This window comes from Budorcas taxicolor, chromosome 22, assembly GCF_023091745.1.
Source record: "Budorcas taxicolor isolate Tak-1 chromosome 22, Takin1.1, whole genome shotgun sequence".
In the NCBI taxonomy this organism is placed as follows: Eukaryota; Metazoa; Chordata; class Mammalia; order Artiodactyla; family Bovidae; genus Budorcas; species Budorcas taxicolor.
In genome coordinates, this window is record NC_068931.1 from 32,101,720 (window position 1) to 32,116,545 (window position 14,826).

At 41.7% G+C, this 14,826-nt stretch overlaps 1 protein-coding gene across 2 annotated transcripts in view; it reads left to right on the top strand.

The window, feature by feature from the left end:
- The window catches only part of ZNF521 (zinc finger protein 521), a 314,365-nt gene that overhangs the window by 134,788 nt on the left and 164,751 nt on the right, over positions 1–14,826 (top strand). For both annotated transcript variants that reach the window (XM_052660406.1, XM_052660405.1), the window contains one exon: positions 1,501–4,853. In XM_052660406.1, coding sequence (XP_052516366.1) covers positions 1,941–4,853 — 2,913 coding nt within the window. In that variant the 5' untranslated portion in view covers positions 1,501–1,940. The remainder of the gene's footprint in view (positions 1–1,500; positions 4,854–14,826) is intronic.

Consider the following 14,826-nt stretch of genomic DNA (forward strand, 5'->3'; position numbering starts at 1 on the left):
AAGAGGTTGATAATCTAGTAAAATCTCGTTACCTTAAAGAAAGCAGACGTGGAATTTGTTTACATAATGCTCGCCAGTTTCTCCTTTTATGTTAATAATATAGCTTGCTAGTGAACTTCAGCTTTGAAGGATTTTAAAATGTATTTGATCGCATTCTGATTGTGTCTTATTAGAATACCTCAATAATATTCTTAACCAGACCTATTCTAATAGAATTGCTATCTCCACCAACCCTACTCCATGGTCCTTACTTGTCGGCATTTATGAAAAATCTTGCTCCTTTGGAGAGTGAAAAGCTTTTGCGATGTCTTCTAATCATGAATGATAGACTAGAATTGTTTTGAAAAGTCAGAGGTTTCACAGTCTGTTTAAGAGGTCTCATTTTCCACTTGGATGTTAAGAAAGTGACAGAAGTAAGAGGTACACTTGCTGCAAACATGGTTAAAAAAAACCCACCTAATAGAAGGTAGAGTTACTTTATGGATAGCTCGCTAAGGTTATATCTGGCTTTCAGGCTTGTTTGTCTTCTCTTTGTTACTCATAAATCTTTCAGCATTTACCATAATCATTTATCACTTTTCCTGTTTCCAGTTTTTCACAAGTTGCTTTGTCTCCGCTCACCTCAAAGTGCAGGTCCTGTTTGGCTAAGGAAGTTCATGCTGCTGAAGCTTTAGCAAAAGGAAGAAATGGCGGGCCACCTCTTGAACTTTCCAAACAAAATACACTATTACATTCTGACCCTGTGAAACTCTCATTTTTTTTCTTGATCCTGGCTGATCCTGGCTACATGTAATATCTAGTCATACCCTTCTAACATCTAATAATCCATTTTCTGGCCTATGCTACTCGAATCTTACAGTTATTGAAGAAATCCTGGTTGTCTTTTATTACACAAGACATAATTATTATTGTGTTTTCTGTCTTCTTTCATGTGCTTACTTTTTAATATTTTTTGCTGAATGCAATAAGGTCTGTATCAATAAGAACCCCATAAAAGAGTTTGGCCTGCAGAATTGCCTTTTCCTATAAAAACAAGCAAAATGCAGAGGGAATTTTTTATTAAATATTAGACATCTGGGTTGACTGCATTAATTTTAAATCATTCTTGTAATATTTCCTCTTTTCATTTGGTCCTTCAGATGCTCACATAATATGCAAATCATTTTAGAATGAATACAAAAGAAACATTAAATATATTAAAATCTGCATTTTAATAAAATTGTCAATGCATAATATATACCTTGCTTCTAAGGAAGAATGATAAAAAGTAATAAAGGGGTAATTTAGACATTGAACTATTTAATATCATTTTATATTTTACAAGCCAGTGAAAAGTCAACGTAGAAGAAAAGCTTTGGGCTCAGATTTGAAAGTGTTCCATCCAAATAGTCTCTCCTCCTTTTTTTTCCCCTCACCCTGTGTACTTGTTGAAAGAGTACAGTAAATCTGTTCTTGAACTCTCGACCCAGAAAGTGAAAAGTTCCCATCTTCTCATTGCAGATGGAGTGGATGTAGAGGATGACCCCACTTGCTCCTGGCCAGCTTCCTCACCTTCGAGCAAGGACCAGACTTCCCCCAGCCACGGAGAAGGTTGCGATTTTGGAGAGGAAGAAGGTGGCCCTGGACTCCCGTATCCGTGCCAGTTCTGTGACAAGTCATTCAGCCGTCTCAGCTACCTAAAGCACCATGAGCAGAGTCACAGCGACAAGCTGCCTTTCAAGTGCACCTACTGCAGCCGGCTGTTCAAACACAAGCGGAGCCGAGACCGCCACATCAAACTCCACACGGGGGACAAGAAGTACCACTGCAGTGAGTGCGATGCCGCCTTCTCCAGAAGTGATCACCTGAAGATCCACTTGAAGACTCACACGTCCAACAAGCCATACAAATGTGCCATTTGCCGCCGTGGGTTCCTGTCCTCTAGCTCCTTACACGGGCACATGCAGGTCCACGAGAGGAACAAGGATGGCTCCCAGTCGGGTTCCAGGCTGGAGGACTGGAAGATGAAGGACACTCAGAAGTGCAGTCAGTGCGAGGAAGGCTTTGACTTCCCGGAAGACCTCCAAAAGCACATTGCCGAGTGCCACCCTGAGTGCTCCCCGAACGAGGACCGGGCGGCCCTCCAGTGCGTCTACTGCCACGAGCTATTCATGGAGGAGACCTCCCTGATGAACCACATGGAGCAGATGCACGGCGGGGAGAAGAAGAACTCCTGCAGCATCTGTTCCGAGAGCTTCCACAGCGTCGAGGAGCTGTACAGCCACATGGACAGTCACCAGCAACCGGAGTCATGCAACCACAGCAACAGCCCTTCCCTGGTCACGGTGGGCTACACCTCCGTGTCCAGCACGACCCCGGACTCCAACCTCTCGGTGGACAGCTCGACCATGGTGGAAGCCGCCCCACCCATCCCAAAGAGTCGGGGGAGGAAGCGGGCCGCTCAGCAGACCCCGGACATGACTGTCCCCTCGAGTAAACAGGCGAAGGTCACCTACAGCTGTATTTACTGCAACAAGCAGTTGTTTTCCAGTCTGGCGGTTCTGCAGATTCACCTGAAAACTATGCATTTAGATAAGCCAGAGCAGGCCCACATCTGTCAGTACTGCTTGGAGGTACTACCCTCCCTCTATAACCTCAATGAACATCTTAAGCAAGTGCATGAAGCTCAGGACCCAGGTCTGATCGTTTCTGCCTTGCCCGCCATAGTCTACCAATGCAACTTCTGCTCTGAAGTTGTCAACGACCTCAACACCCTTCAGGAACACATCCGATGTTCTCATGGATTTGCGAACCCCGCGGCAAAGGACAGCAATGCTTTCTTCTGTCCCCACTGCTACATGGGGTTCCTCACTGACTCTTCGCTGGAAGAGCATATAAGACAGGTCCATTGTGACCTCAGTGGCTCCCGATTTGGGTCCCCAGTGCTCGGGACTCCGAAAGAGCCAGTCGTAGAAGTCTATTCTTGTTCCTATTGTACAAATTCCCCCATATTCAACAGCGTTCTTAAACTGAACAAGCACATCAAAGAGAATCATAAAAACATTCCCTTGGCCCTGAATTATATCCACAACGGGAAGAAATCCAGGGCCTTGAGTCCCCTGTCACCTGTGGCCATAGAGCAGACATCTCTGAAGATGATGCAGGCAGTAGGAGGGGCGCCTGCAAGGCAGGCTGGAGAATATATCTGTAATCAGTGTGGTGCTAAGTACACGTCCCTGGACGGCTTTCAGACTCACCTGAAGACCCACCTGGACACTGTGCTCCCGAAACTGACCTGTCCTCAGTGCAACAAGGAGTTCCCCAACCAAGAGTCCCTGCTGAAGCACGTGACCATTCACTTCATGATCACCTCCACGTACTACATCTGCGAGAGCTGTGACAAGCAGTTCACGTCGGTGGACGACCTGCAGAAACACCTGCTGGACATGCACACCTTCGTCTTCTTCCGCTGCACCCTCTGCCAGGAGGTGTTCGACTCCAAGGTCTCCATCCAACTCCACCTGGCCGTGAAGCACAGTAACGAGAAGAAAGTGTATCGCTGCACCTCCTGCAACTGGGACTTCCGCAACGAGACGGACCTGCAGCTGCACGTGAAGCACAACCACCTGGAGAACCAGGGCAAAGTGCACAAGTGCATCTTCTGCGGCGAGTCCTTCGGCACCGAGGTGGAGCTGCAGTGCCACATCACCACGCACAGCAAGAAGTACAACTGCCAGTTCTGCAGCAAGGCCTTCCACGCCATCATCCTGCTGGAGAAGCACCTGCGGGAGAAGCACTGCGTGTTCGACACCAAGACGCCCAACTGCGGCGCAAACGGGGCCTCGGAGCCGGGCCAGAAGGAGGAGGTGGAGTTGCAGACCCTGCTGACCAACAGCCAGGAGTCCCACAACAGCCACGACGGCAGCGAGGAGGACGTGGACACCTCGGAGCCCATGTACGGCTGTGACATCTGTGGGGCAGCCTACACCATGGAGACGCTCCTGCAGAACCATCAACTCCGGGACCACAACATCCGGCCGGGGGAGAGCGCCATCGTCAAGAAGAAAGCGGAGCTCATCAAAGGGAACTACAAGTGCAACGTGTGCTCGCGGACCTTCTTCTCGGAGAACGGCCTCCGGGAGCACATGCAGACGCACCTGGGACCCGTGAAACATTATATGTGCCCCATCTGTGGGGAGCGCTTCCCCTCGCTCTTGACCTTGACCGAACACAAGGTCACGCACAGTAAGAGCCTGGATACCGGAAACTGCCGCATTTGCAAGATGCCATTGCAGAGCGAGGAGGAGTTCCTGGAGCACTGCCAGATGCACCCCGACCTGCGGAACTCCCTCACGGGGTTCCGCTGCGTGGTTTGCATGCAGACGGTGACCTCCACCCTGGAGCTCAAAATCCACGGGACGTTCCACATGCAGAAGACAGGCAACGGGGCCACGGTCCAGGCCACTGGCCGCGGCCCGCATGTCCCCAAACTGTACAAGTGTGCGTCCTGTCTCAAAGAATTCCGTTCCAAGCAAGATCTGGTGAAACTGGACATCAACGGCCTGCCCTACGGTCTGTGTGCTGGCTGTGTGAACCTCAGTAAGAGCGCCAGTCCCGGGATCAACCTTGCTCCCGGCTCCAGTCGACCGGGCCTGGGCCAGACCGAGAACCTGGGGGCCGTGGAGGGCAAGGGCAAGGCCGGCGCCCCCAAGACGCGCTGCTCCAGCTGCAACGTGAAGTTTGAGTCCGAAAGTGAACTCCAGAATCACATTCAAACGGTCCACCGAGAGCTGGTGCCCGACAGCAACAGCACTCAGTTGAAAACGCCGCAAGTCTCGCCCATGCCCAGAATCAGCCCCTCGCAATCGGATGAGGTAACTCGCCTTTTTCTGATGCTTGCCCTTTAACCTCCCCAAACACCCCTCTCCACTGTAGGTTTACCCTTTCCCCCAGCTTTATTCGTTGGCCTGTGCAGAGAGATGCTTTAGATCGAAAGGCAGTGGTGTTTTCCCACCTGGCCATTAAAAAGGATGGCTTGCTTCTTGGGAAGCAGCAGTTTGGGCTTGAGTGGTGCAAAGTAGGACTAATTCCAGACTCTCTAGGATACTGTCTTCTCTGTGACTGAAGAGACCGGCTCTCATGCCAACACCACCTGAGATCTGGAATCTCAGTGTAGTTTCACCGTGAGTTGAAATCCCCAGATCTGACTGGTGTGTATGGCTGAGAGATAATGACATAAAAGTGAGATGTTATGAGCCGACATGCTGGCTTAGGGTAAATTAAAAAGAATATGTATATTTGTGGATAACAAACTGGGTAGGGATGGCTTTTTTATATGGCATTGTCAACCCTCACTGTTTGTCTTTGTCTTCTGGGTAGTGAGGAAGATATTGTCTCACAACAGGAATTTTTAAGAGCCCCTCCATTTAAGGTCCGCATGCTCCACGTTGGTTTTAAAGGGTCTCTCCCCAAGTCTTCACTCTCTGGATTTGGAACATTTTCTTAGATGAAGAGTCATTTTGTGTTCCTCCCCTCCATAGTTGAAAAACAAGTTCATTTACAGTGAAATAGTTTTGTAAGTCATCCTTCCTTGAAGCTGAGCCGAGGATGGCTTGTTTTATTATAATTTCTTTCTGCTTTATCACCTGGTTTCTAATAGCTCTCTCCCCGTTCCTACCTGTCTGTATCTGGAGATCCAACCAAAATGAAAACCCCAGGGAGACCCGTCTCCCTTCAGTCTGGGGTCACCGCCTTTTCCTTATCTTGTCTCTGCACTCACCCCCTCTCCGAGGCCCCCTGCAGCTCCCTGCAGATAGCCATCAGTCAGCTGGTAGGGGAGAGCTGAGAAGACGAACACAGAGCCCTTCTTCCCCAGATGTGGGCTCTGTGTGAACAGGCAGACTCCCCAACTTTGAAGTCGCTTTCCCCTCTCTCCTCTGCAAGTAAATCCTCACCTTTCTGTCCTCTAAAGAAGTGAAATCTTTTCAAACCAGAAGGACGTCGTTTTGATAATGGTTCATGATGCGCGTGTTGGATCAAATCATTTCTTTGGAAGCAAATATTGCTAGTTGTCATCATATGAACTGAAATGTTCCCCAACTTTTTATATCCATCATGTTTAAACCTAGAGAAAAGTTAAAGAAATAACACAAAGAACAGGTGTGTGTGTATTCGTGTATCCATGTCACAAATCTGCCAGATGGGAACATTTTATCAGATTTTTCTCTATCTTTGCAACCCTTTTTTATTAATCTGAGCTACATGGAAGTAAACTGTAGATAACATATTTCCTGAGAATAAGGGCATTTTCTTACTTAACCATAGTATCGTTAGCCCAGAAATTATTGAAATCAGCTAAAGGTGAAAGGTACTCAGTCATGTCCAACTCTTGCAACCCCCTGGACTGACATCGACCAGGCTCCTCCGTCCATGGAATCAGCTAAAGAGATGAAATAAATCTGTACTATCTTATATAAGTCCATATTCAGATTTCCCCAAATGTTTTATTTTTAAATGCTTTTGAACAAGAATTCTTAAAAAAAAAAGTATGTTTTCAAAAAATTATTCCTCTCTTTTGTTTTGTTATGCTTTACATATATAGAAGGGTTTTTATATTCAGATTTAATTTAAATAGTGCCTAAAAGGGGTTTAAAATTAATTAATATGTGTGTGTGTGTATGATTGTGGTGGTATGCATTTAAAGTCAAGCAAAGTTCAGTTCTTATTTCTTAGTAGATTGTTTTTGGAAAGGAATTTGCCTGTTTCTTATCTGTTCATGGTTTAGATTTTCTGATATTTCTAAATTGCTCTGTATTGTACCATTTAGGGAACTTCCCTGGTGGCTTAGACGATAAAGAATCTACCTATAGTGCAGGAGACCAGAGTTCAATACCTGGGTCAGGAAGATCCCCTGGAGAAGGGAATGGCTACCTACTCCAGTATTCTTGCCTGGAGAATTCCATGGACAGAGGAGCCTGGTGGGCTATAGGTTATGGGGTCACAAAGAGTCAAACATGACTTATCAACTGAACAACAACATAATACCATTTGAGGTGAAATATTTTAAAAATGAAGGAGGGCATTTTAATAGTCTTTACCTGTTAATTTGGTTAGAGTTGATTTGGGAAATTTGCCTTTTTTAATAGTATTTTTAAAATATCTTGGCCCAATTTATTTATTTATATTTGTTTATTAATTTTTACTCTTTGGCCGAAAGGCATGTGGGATCTTAGGTTCCCCAACCAAGATTGAACCTGCGCCCCTTGCAATGGAAGGTGAAGTCTTAACTACTGGACTGCTAGGGAATTCCAAGGGAAATTTATCTTTAGGGGATGGTCAAGTCTTCAGTTATACCTGAAATCTTAATGATAATTATAAAGCTTAACTATATCCTTCACTTACATAGAATAATATGTTTAAAAGTGCTTTTTAATTTTAATTCTTACAATACTGTTTTTTAAGCACCTAGCTACTGAGGGTTAAAAAGGACTCCATGTGAAAGAATACCTTCTTATTAAATCTGATTAATAATAACTTGTAGCAGTGTCGTTAATTGACTAGATATTAAGATTCAGTTGTACATTTTTTCTTTGTGCCTTAACAGTACACTAATCTATTCAACATTTTCACCCTTGTTACTGTTTTTCTTTATTATGCTATTTTTCATAAAAATTTTATGTGCCTACTTCCTTTCTGATACTCTCCACCATAAAGAAATGTAAGTAGACCATATTATTTGGACTTCACATAGAAAATCATCTAAAGATATGTAAAGTTTTACAAAAATGAGCCTAAAAAAATGCATTGATGAGGAAGACATAGAGATTTACTTTGTTCTCATTCTTTGTTAGTCAAATTAAGCCTCTGTGACTTCTCATTGTGAATATTGTGGAAATTTTTATCAGCAGAAGTAAAGGTGAAGCTATTACATAAGAGTTTGCCAAAAAGCAGGCATATCATGTAGGATTAAATTTTATCACAAAAAGAAATATCACGTGTATGTTCATTGACTTAGATGTCTTAGGTTGGAATTAAAGGACTTAGCAATGTAGGTGGTATTTTCTTCTCTTCTTCTTGCTGAGGATTGAGGCTTCAGAAGAGAAAAGAAGACCTTGGGAGATAATAAAACCTGAATACCAGATATTGGCAAGAGCCAGGTTAGATTTTTCTGGACTCTGACTCACAGTCTCTAAAGAATAATGATAGAAACTGGAACGCATCTTCCAAAGACTGAAAAAGATAATTATTTGTTCTAGACTAGAGTACCTATTCAGAAGGGATTTAGATATAATCTATAGAAGGATAAGTACTATATAAACCCATATAATCCAAGAAATAGATGAAAGACATGGTATGTGACAATTAAAGAAGGGTAATAGTAAGCAGCTGTCATGTGATGAAGAAATTTGGAATTGAAGACAGAAGACTTGAATTTAAATTCCCACTTCTTCTGTGTGATGACTTCTGAATTTGTGAAAAATGTTCTCTTTGTACCAAAATTCTATGAGTATTAACCTAAATTTGCGGTGGGGACTTTGTTTTGAATAAAAAATGGGAGGTGGAGGAAAACCTATTCATTTCCATTTGCTCCTCAAAGATTGACTATCAATCATATGAATTTGTACCTGCAATGATTCCATAAATGGCAGAGAGAATTTGAGGCAGGAAGAACACTGGATATCTAGCATTTTCCACACATGAAGCACCTTGCAGACTTACTGACCTTTACTACATGTTGAGTAAATGTTAGTTCTTCTTTTGGAGTTCATTGACACTAGCCTGGCTCCCTGGTCAGGTGCTGCCCCATCTGAACCTCAAAGGGTTGTGTCCTGATGATACTGGAAGCATGTATCCATCTGCCTTCATTTCCTTGAGCTCCTTCATAGCCGGGTTTCTCTGAGGGTTTATATATTCACATTTCCGTTCACATCATCCCCACTATTCCATTGAAATTGCTCTTGCAAGGGTTCAGTTCAGTTCAGCTCAGTCGCTCAGACGTGTCCTACTCTTTGTGACCCCATGAATCGCAAGGGTTACCAATTCCATGTTCCTAGATGCCTATACGATGCCGCAGAATCAAAGCTAGAAGTGACAGTGGTCCTCATCTGGTTAAACTGCCTATTTTACAGACAGTGAAACAGACCCAGATAAATGGAGATCTAAGGTCACACAGTTAATAAGTGGTAGACAAGAGGCCCAGAGAATCCAGGCCTCCCAATTCCAAATTCAATGCCTGGCCCATCGTAGGCAGATGCCTCTGGGCCATGTCTGGCTGGTGGTTCTCCCAGAACCTTTCCCCACCCAGGGTAGTATGGCAAGAGAGCTGGCTCATGCAGAAACCCACGTGACTCAGTGACTGGAACCTCGAAGGTGTTAAGTAAATTTGTGTTATTCTTCTGCATTCATACACTATAGCATTGCTACTCCTATTCTGACCGCATGTGGACTCGAGTCTTGTTTTGTTATTGAAGTTCTGTCCTCGATGTTCTGAATGTGTGTGGGTCTATTGTTGTTACCTCGCTCCACTTCAAGGTCCGTGTTCTCAAGAAAATTGTTGCTGTGCTGCCAAGATTGCCACTGGTCTCTCCAGGTCCATCTCCACAGCACTCTACAGAGTAGCTGGCCCTTCCCTTGCTGCACCTCTCTCTGACTTCATGGTGTCCCCTTTCTTAGTTTTCTTCCTTCTTCTGCCTCTAGCGATTTCTCGTCCTCTGCCTGTTCCCAAAGTGTAGGAATTCTTCAATCCTCTTTCTTCTGTATCTATTCTCTCCATAGCATCTCATCCATTCACACTGCAGTAACTGTTTCTTTACTAACATTTCCCAAATATGTTTGTGTTCCACTGACAGTTTAACTTTGCAATTGGTATCTCTTTTAGCCTTCTGAAGTTTATTGTGTACTTCCTGAACTCTCGATTCTGTCACCTGAAGCCTAACTTTTCCCAAACTTCCATCATTTTTGGTAAAGGGATCCATCCTACTCCCAATTATCAAGCAAGAAACCCAGGAATCCCTCGCTTTCTAGGTCCCTAACTTTCCCTTTTTCCCCACATCTAATCTGGTAGTCCTGTAGATTCTACCTCCAGTGAGCATCTCATCCTCCTCTTTGCATCTCCAAAGCCATCATCATGGTCCAGGCTGCAGTCATTTCAGGATACCTCAGTAGCCTTCTAAGAAATTCCTCTTCTGCCTGCTTCTCATCCCGTCTTCCTGCTGAAGTGGGAAGGCATCTTGTGGACATGTCAGTCACTCTCAGGATGGCACACAGAATTCCTCAGTGCCTTTCCTTGTCTCTCAAATAAAATTCCAACCTCTCACCAGTTTATGAGGCCGTGCACATCCCAGCCAGCTTGGCTGCCTTTGTCGTGTTCCAGCGTCGCCTCCGTGTGCTAAGTGCCTCAGCCTCCCAGCCTCCGGCGGGGTGGGGGTGTTGGGGGGGTGTCTGCTTTGGAGTCTTCACCTGTCTTGCTTCCTCACCTGACCGGCACTTCTGAATCAGCTTCTCTGTACCACTTGCTCTTTCTACGCTGTCGAGTGGGCCTTCCCTGAAAATCTTATCAAAATTGGTTTCCTCCTAAAGATTTTCTTTTGAAATAGTCATTTTTCTTTACTTATTTATTTCCATCTTCCCTTTTCTCACCTATGAACACCCAACAACTTATCACAAGAGCTTGATAAATATCAGTGGAATAAATCAACATAGTATCAATACTTCAAAGTGACAAAGTAGCGTGTACTCCGTCTTTGGATGTATATGCAGGTATTGTTGTTGTTTAGTCTAGGTCATGTCTGACTCTTTGTGACCCCATGGGACTGTAGCGCACCAAGCTCCTCTGTCTATGGGATTTCCCAGGCAAAGAATACTGGAGTGGGTTGCCATTTTCTTCTTTAGGGGATCTGACTGACCCAGGAATCAAACCCACATCTCCTGAATCTTCTGCACTGGCAGGCAGATTCTTTACCACTGAGCCACCTGGGAAGCCCAGGTGCAGGTATATCTAGCAACTAATACCCACAGAGGTAAATAAGTTTACCCAAAACTAATGAGATGCTTTAAAATTAGGTGTGATTAAAAAAATATCAAATAGGCTAAAAGACTTGAAATTTCCAACAATTTAACGATCATCTTCAGTGTGAACGTCTGTTTTAAGTGTCTCAAATTTAATATTCTTCCTTTATAGTTCCTACACTGAAAATAGAAATGTACATGTAGGCAATTCAGAGCCTACTGAAGCGCCAGAATTCTTTTTTGATTTATTTTGTATAATAAACATTTCCATATGAGGTTAAAAGAAAAATGTCAAAGTTTTTGTATCTCAAGTGGCTGGTGTAAGTTTTGCTAAGCTAAAGGAGCAAAAATAAATGAGTTACGTTTCCTCTAAATAAACAATATCTTAAAATTATGTAGAAAAATTACATGACCAAATAGACCTGTAAAATTCAAAATGCTCGTGGAATAGCCTTAGCTGCTTTGCTAAGTTTAATCTGTTTTCAGATTTATTGTTGTTGTGTTCAGTATTTGTTTGGCATCTACAGTGCACTGGAATGGGGAGTTAATGACCCCTGGCATAAGCATTGGGTGTGGAACATGGAAGTAACTGCCTGCCATCCAGTGTGATGCACTGATCATTGCATCACGCGTTGAATTTGCTACCACTGTCATCCCTAGGTTGTCCCTGTATTTACTTCCAGTTCTGGACTTTTTTGGCTGAGGCTTCCATGTGCATACAGTATCTTTTAGAAGTTACGGAATTCAAAAAGAAGCATGTTTTTGTATACCACCTGGAATCTTGAATTTCACATCTTTTCTCCTAGAGTATTAGACAAAAGAGTCTGAAAACACCCTCAGTAGTGGTTGAATTCTATTTAGCAGGAACATTTTACATTTTGGCTGAAATTATATTGAAGTAGAGATTAGTGAGTATACAGATGCTTTTGAGTAATGAAACAAAATTGAAAGCTACATTCTGGATCTCTTATCATTGTATGGCACCACCTTCTACATAATACAGATGCAGTTTTCTACTGTACTTTCTCTTTCTAGAAATCTAGCAGCCTTATGGCTTTTAAAAAACCTAAGTAGCCAGTTCTCTTATTTATATATTTTTTTCCACTGTTTAAATGTGCATGTTTCTAAGGGTTCTACTTTTAATATGTTTGTCTCTGCCCTTACCCTCGTTTCCTATTACTGACTTATCATCCCATACAGGTGACTAACATATCAAATTTCAGCTTGCAGCCTCTTGTTCAGTACCATCTTAGATTTTCAGCTACCTATTTGCCATTACCAGTTGAACATTGTGCTAGCCGTTTGATCAAATCATAATTTCTTTTTTCTCTCCAGTTTTCGTCTGTGTTCCATCATTCCCCTAATTATCCTCATTTGAAGCATTGTGTGCGTCTCTTAAATCTTGTGTGGTCTCCTGATTTTTTGACTCAGTCACTCTCCAGGTGCTATATTTTCTCTTCTATTTGCATCTCCCACATTCTCTCTCCAGTCCAAGTCTTATCCTTGTAAACTAACTGGTCTCTTTCACTCCCTTCCTATCATAATTCTCAACATATAGCAAATACATGTTAAATGAAAAAGATATCTTTAAAACCCCATAAATTTTAAAATTAAACCACCCATGGAACAAAGAGAAAATAGCAATTAAAAACACTTCAAACGGAAAAATAGCTACCTCTTAAAATTTGTAAGATACAAATTAAAGTAGTATTCACAGGGAAAGTTATTAGAACATAAAAATATGTATTAGAATTTTTTTAATGTAATATCAATAAGATAAACATAAAACTTGAGACATTAGAACTAGAGCAAGAGAATAAACCCATAAAAAAGTAGAAATGAAGGCACTAGTAAAACTAAGAGCAAAAAGTAATGAAATATAAAACAACAAGGAGGCCAACAAAGTAAAACATAAGGTTTTTTAAAAGACTAACAAAGTTTACAAACTTCTGGCAAGCTTAATCAGGTTAAAACAACAAGAAATAAATAATATAAATAATGAAAGGGGAGCCATAACTTCACATGTGAAGTTAAAAAGATAGTTGGGAAACCATTACACAAAGCAAAATAACTGAAATAGAAAATTCATGAATTATTGTTTTCAAGAGAGAAGACCAATTGGAACTCCCTTACTTTACTGGTAGGAGTATAATTTTGTATAACTGCTTTAAAAACTGTTGGGCAGTATATATCAAAGCTGATTACTAGCTTACTCTATGACTCATCAATCTATTTCTAGGCTTATGTCTAAGAGGAATAAATACATACATTTAACAAGTAATGAAGAATATTCTTAATAGCTTTTGCATATATGCTTTAATCTGGAGTCACTTGAAGTGTCAAAATAGAATAAATAAATACATTGACATGTAGTTATTTCATTCATATAAAGAAATGCTACACGGAAATAAAGAAGAATGAGCTATTGCTGTGTAACAACTTGGATGACTCATGTAAGAATGATAAAAAAGAAAAAGGAATCAGACACATCCTACTGCAGAACTCTACTCATATAAAATTTAAGAATGGGCCAAACTAATTTGATGATTGAAGTCAGGATAGTTACCTTTGGCATAATATCAATTGGGAGAGGGCAGAATGGAGTCTTTTGGATGCTAAAAATATTCCATATCTAGATCTATATGGTGGTTACACACCATTGTAAAATTTCATAAATCAGGCAGTATACTTCATCAGGCAATATACTTAACATTAAATAACATACACACATTTAACCTGTGTATGTTATTTCTTAATAAATATTTTGCAGAATGTACTAAAAACACATAAGATAAAGAATAAAATGATACTGTGTAGAACTTTATGCCAATAACTGGATAATTTTGATTATATGGGAACAGTCTTAGGATAATATGTTATCAAAGCTGTCTCAAAAAAAAATTGAGAGAAGTAGAATGATTGCATAAATACTAAAGAGTTAATAAATTGTTGAAAAACTTCCCACAAAGAAAATACCAGATCATACAGATAATTCAAAAGCGGTACCAGAAAGTATGAAAAGAGAACACTTCACTTCATTTAATGAATCTAGTAAAATCTTGTCAAAACCAGACAAAGATAGAAAAAGGAAATTTTAGGGAAGTTTTACTCATGATTTTGTATTTTAAATTTTTTAATAATATAAACAAATTAAATTCATTATGTTAAAAAAGATTTTATACAAAAACTAAAGTGATTTTAAAGAATTTTTTTTTTGTTTTTATAACATTCTGTAAAAAATAACTAAAGACCCAGTTTCCCTCTCATTCAGTCTCTCCCATCAGGAAGCTTCCATAAGGCTCTTATCCTTCTCCATCAGAGGGCAGACAGACAGAAAACCACAGTCACAGAAACTAACCAATCTAATCACATGGACCACAGCCTTGTCTAACTCAATGAAACTATGAGCCATCCCATGTAGGGCCACCCAAAACGGTCGGGACATGGTAGAGAGTTATGACAAAATGTCCACTGGAGAAGGGAGTGGCAAACCACTTAAGTATTCTTGCCTTGAGAACCCCATGAACAGTGTGAAAAGGCAAAAATATAGGACACAGAAAGATGAACTCCCCAGGTCAGTAGGTGCCCAACATGCTACTGGAGATCAATGGAGAAATAACTCGAGAAAGAATGAAGAGACGGAGCCAAAGCAAAAACAACACCCAGTTGTGAATTTGACTGGTGGTGGAAGCAAGGTCTGATGCTATAAAGAGCAATATTGCATAGGAACCTTGGAATGTTAGGTCCATGAATCAAGGCAAATTAGAAGTGGTCAAACAGGAGATGGAAAGAGTGAACATTGATATATTAGGAATTGGCAAATTAAAATGGACTAGAATG